At 67.2% G+C, this 16,900-nt stretch overlaps 1 protein-coding gene across 1 annotated transcript in view; it reads right to left on the bottom strand.

The window, feature by feature from the left end:
* Positions 1-544: 544 nt before the first annotated feature.
* USP43 (ubiquitin specific peptidase 43) overlaps positions 545-16,900 on the bottom strand; it is a 139,628-nt gene continuing 123,272 nt past the window's right edge. The window contains exons 11-15 of the mRNA XM_048487400.1: positions 8,126-8,262; positions 7,518-7,845; positions 6,874-7,032; positions 2,730-2,894; positions 545-2,060 (exon numbers count right to left, since the gene is read on the bottom strand). Of these exons, the coding sequence (XP_048343357.1) occupies positions 1,024-2,060; positions 2,730-2,894; positions 6,874-7,032; positions 7,518-7,845; positions 8,126-8,262 (1,826 nt within the window). The 3' untranslated portion in view covers positions 545-1,023. The remainder of the gene's footprint in view (positions 2,061-2,729; positions 2,895-6,873; positions 7,033-7,517; positions 7,846-8,125; positions 8,263-16,900) is intronic.

The raw sequence follows: 16,900 nt of genomic DNA, 5'->3' as shown, positions 1-16,900 counted from the left end.
GAGTCTGTAAACCCCTTTGAGTCTCCTTACAGGAGAGAAAGGGGATGGGGGGGATAAAAATCCAAACTCCTTTTCTTCTTCTTTATGCAGATACTGGGTGTGCCACAGGGAGCAAAGCTTCAGGACAATAGTTCCTCTAGCTGTAGTAGGGTACTGCTCAGAAGTTCCTTGCCACTGAGTGGCGCAGAGCCACCTGTGAGAGCTCCCCCTGCTGGCAGCTGCCCAATCTGTGTGGCACCAATGTGGTGTCTGCATGGCTGTGCGGCTTACAGGGAACTTTGTTCTGGATCATGAAACTCCAGTGCAGACTGGACGTTGATGATACACTTGGAGACCTCTGTGGGGACATTCCTGTGGATTTTAAACATTGTAGGCTTCCAGAAGAATGTTGCAGTCTTCATTTTCCGGTCAGATTACAAGAACAAAACAGTCTCACTCTCACCCCTTTAGCTGAACAATCTTGATAAGAAAGATACCCACCCATCCATCCCCAAGTCCTGCCCACTTCCAACCTTAATTCCCAAAACCACAGAGGCTCACCAAGCATTTGGGACATTTTTAATAACAAATAAGTCTGTAAAACCCAAAGGTCAGGACAAAATAGAAAAATTGAGATTATTGCATAGAGCAATGTTTAGATTTTCCCCTATTATTTCCTTCCCCATAACCAAATACCAAAATAATCGCTGTCACAGAACAGCACATCCTCTCATCAGCATCAGTAAAACTATTTCTCCATACAGAATAAATACTTTACTATTTTCCATATGATTTCTCTCTTTCTCATTCTAACTCCAATGGTTCACAAGGTCCCCATTTCAGTTCTGTTCCCTGGCAAGGCAAAGATGTCATTCAGCACCCATTGAACATGATGGCTGTTGACTGGGAGAAGCCTCTTCCCCTTGAGAAAAGCACCAGCCAAACCTATGAGCAACTAACAGATCTTACCCCAAGGCCCCAAGACCCTATAAGCACCAAGGATTGGCACTCTTTTGGTACTTCCAGCCGTAAGCACAGGCAAGTTCAGAAGCTGGACTCTGGTACAGCTATCCTCCTGCCCAGGGATGCTGTATGATACCTCACACGCTGGAGGGTGCCGCAGGAAACCCCATCTAAAGCTAGTGGTTGTGAATAACCCTGCAAAGGGACGCTATTGGTTGTTTTACCAAAGGAGGTTGACCTGCTCAAGACCCAGTCACTCTTCCCTTTGCTGGTGCAGGAGCTCTGAGCGCGCTTGATGTCCAACTCAGAACGGCAAATCCGACCATTGGGCAGCCCTTCTGTTGAGCTGCGGCCTAGCGCACTGCTTGCCCTGCCTCCAGAGGCAGAATTCAAAGTGCCATTGGGTAGAGATACCCGGGAGGAGCCCATGGTCTTTGTCAATGAGCCATGTCGGTCAGACTCGCTGTAGCGCTTGGGGTCCCTTCGGAGGAAGCCTGCCTTGAAGACAGCCAGCTTTCCCTCTGGCGGCCTTTCACCCTCAGGCTCCCTGTCCCCAGCACAGGGCATGGTCTTTTGGTCCTGGGGCCCTCTGCCCTTGGATTGATAACTGGAGGAGGGCATGTTTGTCCCGGTGCGCATGGTCCCATTGATGCTTGCTTTGCCTTTGGGCTCCTCATTTGCTGCTGAAGGTACGGTGCTGAGAGAAAGCACCAGTTTCTTGGGTGTCCGTGGCTGCTCACCTACATCATCCTTTGGCTTCCCTGCCCTCTTCAGAGTGCTGCTGCTTTCCAGGGCAATGGATACTTTGCCAGTGTTCTCAGTATTGCCTGTTCCTGTAAGTACAGGATTCAGCTTGACTTTGGTGACTGACTGCTCACTGTCCTCCCCGTCCTTGGTCATAAGAGGTACAATGGATTCGTTAGTGAATCGAGGTCTGCGGCCAGATTCCAGATACTCTACTAACTCTCCAGAGGGCTCCACTAGCCAGTCTTTGGAGGTAAAGGACCAACGAAGAGGCAAGGCCTTGGGGACTCCCAGTTTGACCTTGCTGGGGGATACCTTCAGGCTGACACTTCTTCCCTGGACACCCCTCACAAGAGGCCGGGAATCAAAGCCACCTGGAAAAGAAAGCAAAGAAGGTTGGTAGGAGATTCAGGGTTCCTCTAGAAGTCAGTGGATCCGATCATGCTCTCACAGGGGAGTGTGGATGTTTGAGCCACTAGAGAGACTGACTGTGTCAATGGAAGGCCCAAGCAAAGGGCAATGGAAGGGCTGACAGTGAGGACTCTGGGCAGCATCTGGTCTGGAAACTGTAAGGTGGAGCTTAATTAAAAGTGCAGTGGACAGATAGCCAAAGGACAGAGAACCAATACTATACTTGTATGGCTTAATGGGCTTAGGTGCCAATCTGGCACTCAAGGACAGAGGCTCAAGGGGATAAACCTTAGGCCCCTTCCGCACATGCAGAATGTTGCACTTTCAATTCACTTTCAATGCACTTTGCAGCTGTGCGGAATAGCAAAATCTGCTTGCAAACAATTGTGAAAGTTGATTGAAAGTGCATTATTCTGCATGCGTGGAAGGGGCCATACAGAGGTCTCAAAGTTGTGTCCTGCATGATGTTCAGACAAAAGCCAGGGATCTGTTCCATCTGGGAGTATGGGAGTATGGGAGTATGGGAGTATGGGAGTGCGTCGCGTCGTGCGCGTGCGTGCGTCGCGTGTGATAGCGATAGCGATAGCGATGCGTGTCGAGTGTCAGAGTAGACAGTAGAAGAGTAAGCACGCTTTTCTGCGTGCCACGATGCCCGGACTGTGGTGATGAGGAGGGTGAGTCAGGCATTTTTGGCAGAGATGGATATGTAGCAGAGCTTCGGGACACCAAGCTCTCTCGCATGTTGTTTCCCCCAAGTCGGGCCAGCCAGTGTTCAGAAACAGAGGAACTAGTAGAACCTGCAAAAGAAATCAACAAAGTGTGGTGAAAGAGCCTTTCCCAGGGACTCTGTAGCTTTACTGGTGTTGAGAAAGTTTTCCAACTCACTTGTGAATCTGCCTGACCCCTACAGTCACCTTTGGAGTGCCCCTGCCCACCAAAACTCCCTCCCCAGGGAGATTCGCCTGTCCCCTTCAGTTGCCATCTTCTACCAGCAGGTGAGGCCTTTTTTTTGTTTCATTTGGTGTTCCCTCAGTGATCCATCCTTCCTGCCTAATGTTTTATTGTTGTTTTTATATTTTTATATGTGTGTTTTACCTCCAGTTTTAATATTTTCAATGATCTGTTTTTATTGGTTTTAATCATTTTGAAGATGTGGTTTTATTATATATACTTTTAACTGATTATCCTCCTTGATGGTCGTTACTAGGGCACAAAGGTGGGATATAAGTTTTTTAAACAAATGTAAATAATAGTGGGCTACAATTCTGAGTTCCTTGGCACTGTTGAGTGCATGCTAAACATGCGTATGAACTTTTATTGAGTCATCTGCATAGATGCCAAACAGCCTGGAAGGCTGCATGTCCAGCAGATTTCTTTACCCAGCAGATTTCTTTACCCCCTGAATGTACAACAAACTTCCAGGCACTACTAAAGCCAAATGACCAGACTAATAAGTGAATTGTGTCTAGCAACCACCTACTTCACCTGAGATCTTCCTTCCCTACTTTAGTATTGTCTGGGGTTCCTTAGTTTTGTCTTTGTGTTTTTAAAAAACAAACAAACAAACCTCAAACTGTTTGATAGAATGCATTATGAAACGCTATAATGCTAAATTAATTATCGCTATTTGTTCCGTACAACAGCCTTGGATTTCTTTGGTCTGAAGTTTCCTGATAGGCTGTGCAGAAAGAAATATTTATTCCTTCTGCTGTATTCTTGATCATTTTTTGAAGAGCAAAGCCTAAATCTGGATACCATCTTCCTAGGGAGGCCTAATTAATACCAAGCAGAGTAGGGCTAGTTATTATATCTTATATCCCATGCTGAATAATCCTATTTAATTAGTCCCTGGAACCTCAATGTGGGCCTGTCAGGCCCAGGATGGTGTTTTTTTTTTCTTTTTAAAGGTTTTGACTATCTTCTTCTTTCCCCTGAAAAATTGGAGATGACCACAAATGAGGATGAGATTCGGATGAGGAAGTTTACTGCTAAAGAATATGTTCCAGGATTAACTAGGTTGAATTTGTATTCACAGAGGCAAAAGATCAGCATTAACACAACTGGAGCATGTTACACATCAGAAGAGTCAAATTTGTGTGGTGGATACAGTGGAGGGCTCAGACAGGAAGCTGACCTTGGGCCTGTCACAATCTCTCAGCCTAACTTACCTCATGGGAAATCCCCATGGCCACAACAATTAGCTTTTTAGAAGAAAGGCAGGATACAAATGTAGTAATTAGCATTGTTTATATAATTCACTGTCAAATGGGTTGTTGACCTTGGATGTTTTCAGCCTTCTGTTATACCATCTGGCATTTCATTACTAAACTCATCTTTGTCCTACACTGCTATGCAAACTGGTCTTTGTTGTTATTAGTGACACTCTGGGGTGGAATGGGGGCATTAAAATAGCCCACGAGCAAGCCAAGTTGAGCAGGCCTGTGGCTGAAAGCCAACTGTTGACAGCATGGGAAGTGGTAACTGAAGAGTGGATATAGTTACTATTGAAGGGTTTGTGCTGAGTGGGCCCTACAGCACTGACAGAGCTGGTGGGTGTTGGCCCTATGTACTCCTGGCTGCCAGTGACCCTCCAGGAACTTTCCCTGTAAGCTAAATTGCTAGTCTACTACTACTAGTGAGATTTACAAGCTAAAGATGGCTAGAGTGTTGAACATGGCATATCCTGTTCAACTCTCTATGGATGGGTCTTCAGACTGCAGATTTTTCACACAGAAAGCAAAGTCCCTCTGACTAGTGACAAGTTGAGATGGAGAAGGAGCATCTAGCAAATATTGTTGCCTTCTCCCTCATAACATATACTCCCAATGATTTTGTACATCCCTTTGCAAGTGGGTATACAAACAAGGGGGTTAATTGTTGGTGGGAATGAGATCGTTGCCTATTTCAAATCACCTGCACAGGCTTTCAACCTGTATCCAGGCCCAATTCAAAGTGTTGGTATTAACTTTCAAAGTTCTCAACAGCCTTGGATCAGGATACCTGATGAGAGCGGGACCACCTATACCCATAGTTTAAGACCACCTGGAGCTGCCCTGTTTTGTGCACCTGTCCCAGATTAGTAGATATATAAGAAAGATGTTGGGCTTCCAGGCTGCAGAACTCCCTGCCCCAAGAGGTCCAATTAGCCCCTTCAGTAATTGTTGACTTCCTCACAATTAATGAAGCCAATATTATTGATTTTAGCACTAATCTCTGGGTTTTGTTTGTCAGCTGGCTCTCCTGCTGCCTTCTGGGTTTTATTTTTGTGCTCGTTTATGATTTTAGTGTTGATTAGCAGTAAATCCCATGGTACAAACAAATATAATGGGCTCTAGAAAACGATTGGTGAGTTAATGGGACCCATCAAGGTGACCAACCCCTCCTGCCTTTCCTCCCTGCAATTTACCACAGATAACAAATTTACCACAATTTACCACAGATAACAAAAACCTAGCCTAATTATTCAATGGGAAAGCTTACTTACAGATTTCCCCCCATACACACTCAGACAGGCTCCCCTAATTTTGCAAATGGACTCTCCTTTCTCAGATTCCCAAACACACATAGGCATATTCCGCATGGGCCAATAACAGTGATGTGAAACCAGTGTGAAACTTGTGTAAAATGGTTTAAAACAGTGTAAAAGGGTTTATACCATTTTCACACTGCTGTTTTTGGTGCATGCGGAATCCGCCATAGGCTCACCTAACTTTGCAACTGGGCTCTCCTTTCTCAGATCCCCCCTCAACACACACACATAGACAAGCTCCCCTAACTTTGCAAACAGGCTCTTCAGGCTTAGCTGCAACTTGACAAGAGGTTGTCCCATGTTCCCAGGCAGGAAGTTCTTTGATGTTCACCACACGGACCTAGTCCTGGTAGGGAGAAGCACACTGTGGGGGGAGGGGAAGTATGGCTTCCTACAGCAATGGCTGCGGGGAAGTGTAGTCTTTGCCTCTCCAGAAGCTGAAATCTGGGCCCTCCTGGATGACCATGGACTATATTTCCCAGCAGCCCTCGCTTTTTCTGGTTTGTCATCAGGAGCACACTGCTCAATTATATAGTATATTAGATCATTTTATCTGCTTAGCTTTCTATTGCTTTTTCTGCTGATTTTATATGGTCTGGTGATCAGTATACTTTTAGCCTGCTGATAAACATTTTATAGCGTATTGTTGATAGCTTATAAATCTGTATTTTAATATTGTTGTAAGTTGCCCTGGTCACTTTGGTATAAGACAAGGCTTAAATACAACAAATAAATAAATGGATGGAATCACACAATACAGAATCCTTTCAGGTGTCTAAAAATGGAACAAAAGTATCACTTGATTGAAGGGAATAGCTGTAAACATAGATGAAATCACATGTAAGAGAATGGAAAGCAGAGTTTTGTTCACAAACACTTTTGCCCCTCTCCCTCTAATAAGAAAAACTTTTGCACTGGAAAATGAATGCAACAAAAATTTGGTACAGCACTATTCCTTACTTAAGCACATGATCCTTAAAAACTGGAGGATTGTATCGTAGGACCTTCCTGAATAAAATTAATATAGGTTTGCAAACAATTCCTGTGCAGTGAATGCTCACATCCATGATTTACATCAGCACAGGTCTCAAGAGCTCTGCCCTAATCTTCAGGTGAATGATCATTCAGAACTGCTTCTTCGGTGCACATCAGTCTTACTAGCAAATGACATGGAAATGATCTGTTTTAAAAAATAATATGCCGGAGCATCTAAGAACAGACTATGTCTCCCCAACTTCCCAACCAACCTCTAAGAGAGCTTCCACCAGACCAGCCTGGAGTCACACTGCGCCTCTGGTAGAAGAGGATGTAGGCAGCTCGTGTGCTGACATCATCCTCCAGGACGGGTTCCACGGTGCTGTCATCGTAGCTGTACCAGTGACCATCCAAGGCATTCCGACAGTAGGCTAAGGACAGAGTGGGCACCACATTAGCAGGATAGGAAGACTCCATGGGACAGTGACAGGTAACAACTAGCTCTCTTTTGCACAGAATCATGTTGCTGGGTAATTTCAAACAGCCTCGTCCTTGGAGAGCAACCAATGCATTAAGCTTATACTGGAACATCAGTCTAGGAGGAGTGGAGTTCATGGGCAGGTAGAATACTTTTCTAGTATTGAGTCAGTCAGGCTCAGTCTGCGGGTAGAAGATGTGTGTGTGTGTTGCCAACTAGCTTCCTTAAATAACAACTTCAAGATATGGAATTTGATACTAGCTCCACCCCACCCCCTCAGCGCAGACCTTTACACAGCCCTGCTCAAATGAAAGTACTAATTCTAGTATTTAGTAACTGCCTGTGAAGATTCAGTGCCCACTTTGGGTAACCTCACCCAAAGCACCACATGTTCAGTGATTTGCTTGCCCCTGAAATGCCCACTCCTGGCGCACACACCTGTATAATGCCCGCCTTGCAGGCTGCCGTGGTGATTGCAGACAGCATAGAGGTCATAAAGGAAGTTACTGGGGCTGCTTTCTGGGTTGATGTGCTTCCAAGGTCCCCACTTGCTGCCACGACTGCGCTTCGCCACATGGGGAGCCATGTCAAGCCCCCGCAGAGGGAAGTGCACAAGTGTGGTGAGCTTGTGACGCTGTTCGCCCACTTGCCGGAAGCGCTTCAGGTGGATGACAAGGATATCAGGAAGTGTCCACAGGCTGAGCTTCACAGTGCCTTGCTGAAGGACCAGGCAGTGGGGGCAGCGCCAGGCATCATCAGGGGCCAGCTGCAAAGAAAGAGACAATCTAATTGCCCATAGTTTTGTGAGGTTTAGACCCTGGAAGCGACCACTTGTATGAGAGAGATACACTACTGCAGTCAATGCTCACCTCTTCCAGAATCACAGTTAGTTAAACAGAGAATACCTTTAGGCAGAATACCTTTAGGCACATCCTTTCAGCTTTAGGAAGCAGATCACTTTGGGACCCCATAAGCAATAGGGTCCTACCCATTCTAGCCACTTCCACCTGCATCTCAGCATACCAGTGTGCCTGCTCAATGGATACCTGTTCCTCCTTGGTGTACAGCTGGAAGCATTCATCCAGAGTGCAGCTGTGCTGCTGCTGATGGAGCTGCTGCTTTAGCCGCACGCTGTCTGCATCCTCAACCACTTCCTCCTGGATGCTGCCAAACAAACTGCAAAATTATAGACGAGCAGGTCAGTAGTGATTCTGTTAAGGGCAGGCTTTTGCTTCACAGCATTTTGTAGCTCCTTCCCAGAGCGGCATTAACTCCCAAAATCCTGAAGCAGCTATCTAAGGATTGTGTGATAAAACTCTAATGCTAGGCATTTAAGCGGAGACCTGAAGCTCCCTATCAATATAGAAGACAATGGTATTCTGGGATAACAGGGCATCGTTGCTTAAGATGGGCAGTTTTCACTCACTTTTCCTTTAACAGACAGGTTCCTTAGAAAGCTTCTTAAGAAGCTTGAAACCTTACCTTCTTAAAATTCCAAACTGAGCTCCATGGAATCGCCAGAATATTCTACAAAAATTATAAGCAATGCCACTTCAATAAATAGGCATTTAAAAATCACAGATCTGGAAATTTCCACAGAGCCATTCTTTCAAGCGTAACCCACCCTCAGAAAGAAGGCCTAGTTCACACAAAGGCCCCTTCCGCACAGGCAAAATAATGTGTTTTCAAACCACTTTCACAACTGTTTGCAAGTGGATTTTGCTATTCCGCACAGCTTCAAAGAGCACTGAAAGCAGTTTGAAAGTGCATTATTCTGCATGTGCAGAATGAGCCAAAAAGCAATGTGAAGACAAGCATTGCCTTGGACTGGATCTCTTCAGTTAGCCTGTGGGAGACTTCATAACTGACAGATAATTATCTATATCAGTGGTGTACTCTTTGTGTACTTTGTGTACTCTTTGACAACCCATTTCCAGAAAACTGTACCCACATATTAGCAAACCCCTTACATAATTTTTTCGTGTACACCCAAACACTCTGGCATGTACCCTGGATGGTACACATACCCCAGGTTGGGAACCACTGATCTATATCATCACGAGGGTAGCATTCAACTATCCATGCAGATAGGCAGCTACCTGCATCATCACAGGGTAGCATTCAACTAGGCCAGTGGTGGCGAACCTTTGGCACTCCAGATGTTGTGGACTACAATTCCCATCAGCCCGCCAGCATGGCCAATTGGCCATGCTGGCAGGGGCTGATGGGAATTGTCCACCCCCCCCCCCCCCCACCCCCCCCCCCCCCCACCCCCCCCCCCCCCCACCCCCCCCCCCCCCCACCCCCCCCCCCCCCCACCCCCCCCCCCCCCCACCCCCCCCCCCCCCCACCCCCCCCCCCCCCCACCCCCCCCCCCCCCCACCCCCCCCCCCCCCCACCCCCCCCCCCCCCCACCCCCCCCCCCCCCCACCCCCCCCCCCCCCCACCCCCCCCCCCCCCCACCCCCCCCCCCCCCCACCCCCCCCCCCCCCCACCCCCCCCCCCCCCCACCCCCCCCCCCCCCCACCCCCCCCCCCCCCCACCCCCCCCCCCCCCCACCCCCCCCCCCCCCCACCCCCCCCCCCCCCCACCCCCCCCCCCCCCCACCCCCCCCCCCCCCCACCCCCCCCCCCCCCCACCCCCCCCCCCCCCCACCCCCCCCCCCCCCCACCCCCCCCCCCCCCCACCCCCCCCCCCCCCCACCCCCCCCCCCCCCCACCCCCCCCCCCCCCCACCCCCCCCCCCCCCCACCCCCCCCCCCCCCCACCCCCCCCCCCCCCCACCCCCCCCCCCCCCCACCCCCCCCCCCCCCCACCCCCCCCCCCCCCCACCCCCCCCCCCCCCCACCCCCCCCCCCCCCCACCCCCCCCCCCCCCCACCCCCCCCCCCCCCCACCCCCCCCCCCCCCCACCCCCCCCCCCCCCCACCCCCCCCCCCCCCCACCCCCCCCCCCCCCCACCCCCCCCCCCCCCCACCCCCCCCCCCCCCCACCCCCCCCCCCCCCCACCCCCCCCCCCCCCCACCCCCCCCCCCCCCCACCCCCCCCCCCCCCCACCCCCCCCCCCCCCCACCCCCCCCCCCCCCCACCCCCCCCCCCCCCCACCCCCCCCCCCCCCCACCCCCCCCCCCCCCCACCCCCCCCCCCCCCCACCCCCCCCCCCCCCCACCCCCCCCCCCCCCCACCCCCCCCCCCCCCCACCCCCCCCCCCCCCCACCCCCCCCCCCCCCCACCCCCCCCCCCCCCCACCCCCCCCCCCCCCCACCCCCCCCCCCCCCCACCCCCCCCCCCCCCCACCCCCCCCCCCCCCCACCCCCCCCCCCCCCCACCCCCCCCCCCCCCCACCCCCCCCCCCCCCCACCCCCCCCCCCCCCCACCCCCCCCCCCCCCCACCCCCCCCCCCCCCCACCCCCCCCCCCCCCCACCCCCCCCCCCCCCCACCCCCCCCCCCCCCCACCCCCCCCCCCCCCCACCCCCCCCCCCCCCCACCCCCCCCCCCCCCCACCCCCCCCCCCCCCCACCCCCCCCCCCCCCCACCCCCCCCCCCCCCCACCCCCCCCCCCCCCCACCCCCCCCCCCCCCCACCCCCCCCCCCCCCCACCCCCCCCCCCCCCCACCCCCCCCCCCCCCCACCCCCCCCCCCCCCCACCCCCCCCCCCCCCCACCCCCCCCCCCCCCCACCCCCCCCCCCCCCCACCCCCCCCCCCCCCCACCCCCCCCCCCCCCCACCCCCCCCCCCCCCCACCCCCCCCCCCCCCCACCCCCCCCCCCCCCCACCCCCCCCCCCCCCCACCCCCCCCCCCCCCCACCCCCCCCCCCCCCCACCCCCCCCCCCCCCCACCCCCCCCCCCCCCCACCCCCCCCCCCCCCCACCCCCCCCCCCCCCCACCCCCCCCCCCCCCCACCCCCCCCCCCCCCCACCCCCCCCCCCCCCCACCCCCCCCCCCCCCCACCCCCCCCCCCCCCCACCCCCCCCCCCCCCCACCCCCCCCCCCCCCCACCCCCCCCCCCCCCCACCCCCCCCCCCCCCCACCCCCCCCCCCCCCCACCCCCCCCCCCCCCCACCCCCCCCCCCCCCCACCCCCCCCCCCCCCCACCCCCCCCCCCCCCCACCCCCCCCCCCCCCCACCCCCCCCCCCCCCCACCCCCCCCCCCCCCCACCCCCCCCCCCCCCCACCCCCCCCCCCCCCCACCCCCCCCCCCCCCCACCCCCCCCCCCCCCCACCCCCCCCCCCCCCCACCCCCCCCCCCCCCCACCCCCCCCCCCCCCCACCCCCCCCCCCCCCCACCCCCCCCCCCCCCCACCCCCCCCCCCCCCCACCCCCCCCCCCCCCCACCCCCCCCCCCCCCCACCCCCCCCCCCCCCCACCCCCCCCCCCCCCCACCCCCCCCCCCCCCCACCCCCCCCCCCCCCCACCCCCCCCCCCCCCCACCCCCCCCCCCCCCCACCCCCCCCCCCCCCCACCCCCCCCCCCCCCCACCCCCCCCCCCCCCCACCCCCCCCCCCCCCCACCCCCCCCCCCCCCCACCCCCCCCCCCCCCCACCCCCCCCCCCCCCCACCCCCCCCCCCCCCCACCCCCCCCCCCCCCCACCCCCCCCCCCCCCCACCCCCCCCCCCCCCCACCCCCCCCCCCCCCCACCCCCCCCCCCCCCCACCCCCCCCCCCCCCCACCCCCCCCCCCCCCCACCCCCCCCCCCCCCCACCCCCCCCCCCCCCCACCCCCCCCCCCCCCCACCCCCCCCCCCCCCCACCCCCCCCCCCCCCCACCCCCCCCCCCCCCCACCCCCCCCCCCCCCCACCCCCCCCCCCCCCCACCCCCCCCCCCCCCCACCCCCCCCCCCCCCCACCCCCCCCCCCCCCCACCCCCCCCCCCCCCCACCCCCCCCCCCCCCCACCCCCCCCCCCCCCCACCCCCCCCCCCCCCCACCCCCCCCCCCCCCCACCCCCCCCCCCCCCCACCCCCCCCCCCCCCCACCCCCCCCCCCCCCCACCCCCCCCCCCCCCCACCCCCCCCCCCCCCCACCCCCCCCCCCCCCCACCCCCCCCCCCCCCCACCCCCCCCCCCCCCCACCCCCCCCCCCCCCCACCCCCCCCCCCCCCCACCCCCCCCCCCCCCCACCCCCCCCCCCCCCCACCCCCCCCCCCCCCCACCCCCCCCCCCCCCCACCCCCCCCCCCCCCCACCCCCCCCCCCCCCCACCCCCCCCCCCCCCCACCCCCCCCCCCCCCCACCCCCCCCCCCCCCCACCCCCCCCCCCCCCCACCCCCCCCCCCCCCCACCCCCCCCCCCCCCCACCCCCCCCCCCCCCCACCCCCCCCCCCCCCCACCCCCCCCCCCCCCCACCCCCCCCCCCCCCCACCCCCCCCCCCCCCCACCCCCCCCCCCCCCCACCCCCCCCCCCCCCCACCCCCCCCCCCCCCCACCCCCCCCCCCCCCCACCCCCCCCCCCCCCCACCCCCCCCCCCCCCCACCCCCCCCCCCCCCCACCCCCCCCCCCCCCCACCCCCCCCCCCCCCCACCCCCCCCCCCCCCCACCCCCCCCCCCCCCCACCCCCCCCCCCCCCCACCCCCCCCCCCCCCCACCCCCCCCCCCCCCCACCCCCCCCCCCCCCCACCCCCCCCCCCCCCCACCCCCCCCCCCCCCCACCCCCCCCCCCCCCCACCCCCCCCCCCCCCCACCCCCCCCCCCCCCCACCCCCCCCCCCCCCCACCCCCCCCCCCCCCCACCCCCCCCCCCCCCCACCCCCCCCCCCCCCCACCCCCCCCCCCCCCCACCCCCCCCCCCCCCCACCCCCCCCCCCCCCCACCCCCCCCCCCCCCCACCCCCCCCCCCCCCCACCCCCCCCCCCCCCCACCCCCCCCCCCCCCCACCCCCCCCCCCCCCCACCCCCCCCCCCCCCCACCCCCCCCCCCCCCCACCCCCCCCCCCCCCCACCCCCCCCCCCCCCCACCCCCCCCCCCCCCCACCCCCCCCCCCCCCCACCCCCCCCCCCCCCCACCCCCCCCCCCCCCCACCCCCCCCCCCCCCCACCCCCCCCCCCCCCCACCCCCCCCCCCCCCCACCCCCCCCCCCCCCCACCCCCCCCCCCCCCCACCCCCCCCCCCCCCCACCCCCCCCCCCCCCCACCCCCCCCCCCCCCCACCCCCCCCCCCCCCCACCCCCCCCCCCCCCCACCCCCCCCCCCCCCCACCCCCCCCCCCCCCCACCCCCCCCCCCCCCCACCCCCCCCCCCCCCCACCCCCCCCCCCCCCCACCCCCCCCCCCCCCCACCCCCCCCCCCCCCCACCCCCCCCCCCCCCCACCCCCCCCCCCCCCCACCCCCCCCCCCCCCCACCCCCCCCCCCCCCCACCCCCCCCCCCCCCCACCCCCCCCCCCCCCCACCCCCCCCCCCCCCCACCCCCCCCCCCCCCCACCCCCCCCCCCCCCCACCCCCCCCCCCCCCCACCCCCCCCCCCCCCCACCCCCCCCCCCCCCCACCCCCCCCCCCCCCCACCCCCCCCCCCCCCCACCCCCCCCCCCCCCCACCCCCCCCCCCCCCCACCCCCCCCCCCCCCCACCCCCCCCCCCCCCCACCCCCCCCCCCCCCCACCCCCCCCCCCCCCCACCCCCCCCCCCCCCCACCCCCCCCCCCCCCCACCCCCCCCCCCCCCCACCCCCCCCCCCCCCCACCCCCCCCCCCCCCCACCCCCCCCCCCCCCCACCCCCCCCCCCCCCCACCCCCCCCCCCCCCCACCCCCCCCCCCCCCCACCCCCCCCCCCCCCCACCCCCCCCCCCCCCCACCCCCCCCCCCCCCCACCCCCCCCCCCCCCCACCCCCCCCCCCCCCCACCCCCCCCCCCCCCCACCCCCCCCCCCCCCCACCCCCCCCCCCCCCCACCCCCCCCCCCCCCCACCCCCCCCCCCCCCCACCCCCCCCCCCCCCCACCCCCCCCCCCCCCCACCCCCCCCCCCCCCCACCCCCCCCCCCCCCCACCCCCCCCCCCCCCCACCCCCCCCCCCCCCCACCCCCCCCCCCCCCCACCCCCCCCCCCCCCCACCCCCCCCCCCCCCCACCCCCCCCCCCCCCCACCCCCCCCCCCCCCCACCCCCCCCCCCCCCCACCCCCCCCCCCCCCCACCCCCCCCCCCCCCCACCCCCCCCCCCCCCCACCCCCCCCCCCCCCCACCCCCCCCCCCCCCCACCCCCCCCCCCCCCCACCCCCCCCCCCCCCCACCCCCCCCCCCCCCCACCCCCCCCCCCCCCCACCCCCCCCCCCCCCCACCCCCCCCCCCCCCCACCCCCCCCCCCCCCCACCCCCCCCCCCCCCCACCCCCCCCCCCCCCCACCCCCCCCCCCCCCCACCCCCCCCCCCCCCCACCCCCCCCCCCCCCCACCCCCCCCCCCCCCCACCCCCCCCCCCCCCCACCCCCCCCCCCCCCCACCCCCCCCCCCCCCCACCCCCCCCCCCCCCCACCCCCCCCCCCCCCCACCCCCCCCCCCCCCCACCCCCCCCCCCCCCCACCCCCCCCCCCCCCCACCCCCCCCCCCCCCCACCCCCCCCCCCCCCCACCCCCCCCCCCCCCCACCCCCCCCCCCCCCCACCCCCCCCCCCCCCCACCCCCCCCCCCCCCCACCCCCCCCCCCCCCCACCCCCCCCCCCCCCCACCCCCCCCCCCCCCCACCCCCCCCCCCCCCCACCCCCCCCCCCCCCCACCCCCCCCCCCCCCCACCCCCCCCCCCCCCCACCCCCCCCCCCCCCCACCCCCCCCCCCCCCCACCCCCCCCCCCCCCCACCCCCCCCCCCCCCCACCCCCCCCCCCCCCCACCCCCCCCCCCCCCCACCCCCCCCCCCCCCCACCCCCCCCCCCCCCCACCCCCCCCCCCCCCCACCCCCCCCCCCCCCCACCCCCCCCCCCCCCCACCCCCCCCCCCCCCCACCCCCCCCCCCCCCCACCCCCCCCCCCCCCCACCCCCCCCCCCCCCCACCCCCCCCCCCCCCCACCCCCCCCCCCCCCCACCCCCCCCCCCCCCCACCCCCCCCCCCCCCCACCCCCCCCCCCCCCCACCCCCCCCCCCCCCCACCCCCCCCCCCCCCCACCCCCCCCCCCCCCCACCCCCCCCCCCCCCCACCCCCCCCCCCCCCCACCCCCCCCCCCCCCCACCCCCCCCCCCCCCCACCCCCCCCCCCCCCCACCCCCCCCCCCCCCCACCCCCCCCCCCCCCCACCCCCCCCCCCCCCCACCCCCCCCCCCCCCCACCCCCCCCCCCCCCCACCCCCCCCCCCCCCCACCCCCCCCCCCCCCCACCCCCCCCCCCCCCCACCCCCCCCCCCCCCCACCCCCCCCCCCCCCCACCCCCCCCCCCCCCCACCCCCCCCCCCCCCCACCCCCCCCCCCCCCCACCCCCCCCCCCCCCCACCCCCCCCCCCCCCCACCCCCCCCCCCCCCCACCCCCCCCCCCCCCCACCCCCCCCCCCCCCCACCCCCCCCCCCCCCCACCCCCCCCCCCCCCCACCCCCCCCCCCCCCCACCCCCCCCCCCCCCCACCCCCCCCCCCCCCCACCCCCCCCCCCCCCCACCCCCCCCCCCCCCCACCCCCCCCCCCCCCCACCCCCCCCCCCCCCCACCCCCCCCCCCCCCCACCCCCCCCCCCCCCCACCCCCCCCCCCCCCCACCCCCCCCCCCCCCCACCCCCCCCCCCCCCCACCCCCCCCCCCCCCCACCCCCCCCCCCCCCCACCCCCCCCCCCCCCCACCCCCCCCCCCCCCCACCCCCCCCCCCCCCCACCCCCCCCCCCCCCCACCCCCCCCCCCCCCCACCCCCCCCCCCCCCCACCCCCCCCCCCCCCCACCCCCCCCCCCCCCCACCCCCCCCCCCCCCCACCCCCCCCCCCCCCCACCCCCCCCCCCCCCCACCCCCCCCCCCCCCCACCCCCCCCCCCCCCCACCCCCCCCCCCCCCCACCCCCCCCCCCCCCCACCCCCCCCCCCCCCCACCCCCCCCCCCCCCCACCCCCCCCCCCCCCCACCCCCCCCCCCCCCCACCCCCCCCCCCCCCCACCCCCCCCCCCCCCCACCCCCCCCCCCCCCCACCCCCCCCCCCCCCCACCCCCCCCCCCCCCCACCCCCCCCCCCCCCCACCCCCCCCCCCCCCCACCCCCCCCCCCCCCCACCCCCCCCCCCCCCCACCCCCCCCCCCCCCCACCCCCCCCCCCCCCCACCCCCCCCCCCCCCCACCCCCCCCCCCCCCCACCCCCCCCCCCCCCCACCCCCCCCCCCCCCCACCCCCCCCCCCCCCCACCCCCCCCCCCCCCCACCCCCCCCCCCCCCCACCCCCCCCCCCCCCCACCCCCCCCCCCCCCCACCCCCCCCCCCCCCCACCCCCCCCCCCCCCCACCCCCCCCCCCCCCCACCCCCCCCCCCCCCCACCCCCCCCCCCCCCCACCCCCCCCCCCCCCCACCCCCCCCCCCCCCCACCCCCCCCCCCCCCCACCCCCCCCCCCCCCCACCCCCCCCCCCCCCCACCCCCCCCCCCCCCCACCCCCCCCCCCCCCCACCCCCCCCCCCCCCCACCCCCCCCCCCCCCCACCCCCCCCCCCCCCCACCCCCCCCCCCCCCCACCCCCCCCCCCCCCCACCCCCCCCCCCCCCCACCCCCCCCCCCCCCCACCCCCCCCCCCCCCCACCCCCCCCCCCCCCCACCCCCCCCCCCCCCCACCCCCCCCCCCCCCCACCCCCCCCCCCCCCCACCCCCCCCCCCCCCCACCCCCCCCCCCCCCCACCCCCCCCCCCCCCCACCCCCCCCCCCCCCCACCCCCCCCCCCCCCCACCCCCCCCCCCCCCC

Source organism: Sphaerodactylus townsendi, linkage group LG03 (assembly GCF_021028975.2).
Source record: "Sphaerodactylus townsendi isolate TG3544 linkage group LG03, MPM_Stown_v2.3, whole genome shotgun sequence".
NCBI classification, from domain to species: Eukaryota; Metazoa; Chordata; class Lepidosauria; order Squamata; family Sphaerodactylidae; genus Sphaerodactylus; species Sphaerodactylus townsendi.
This window is presented reverse-complemented; position numbering and strand designations above follow the sequence as displayed.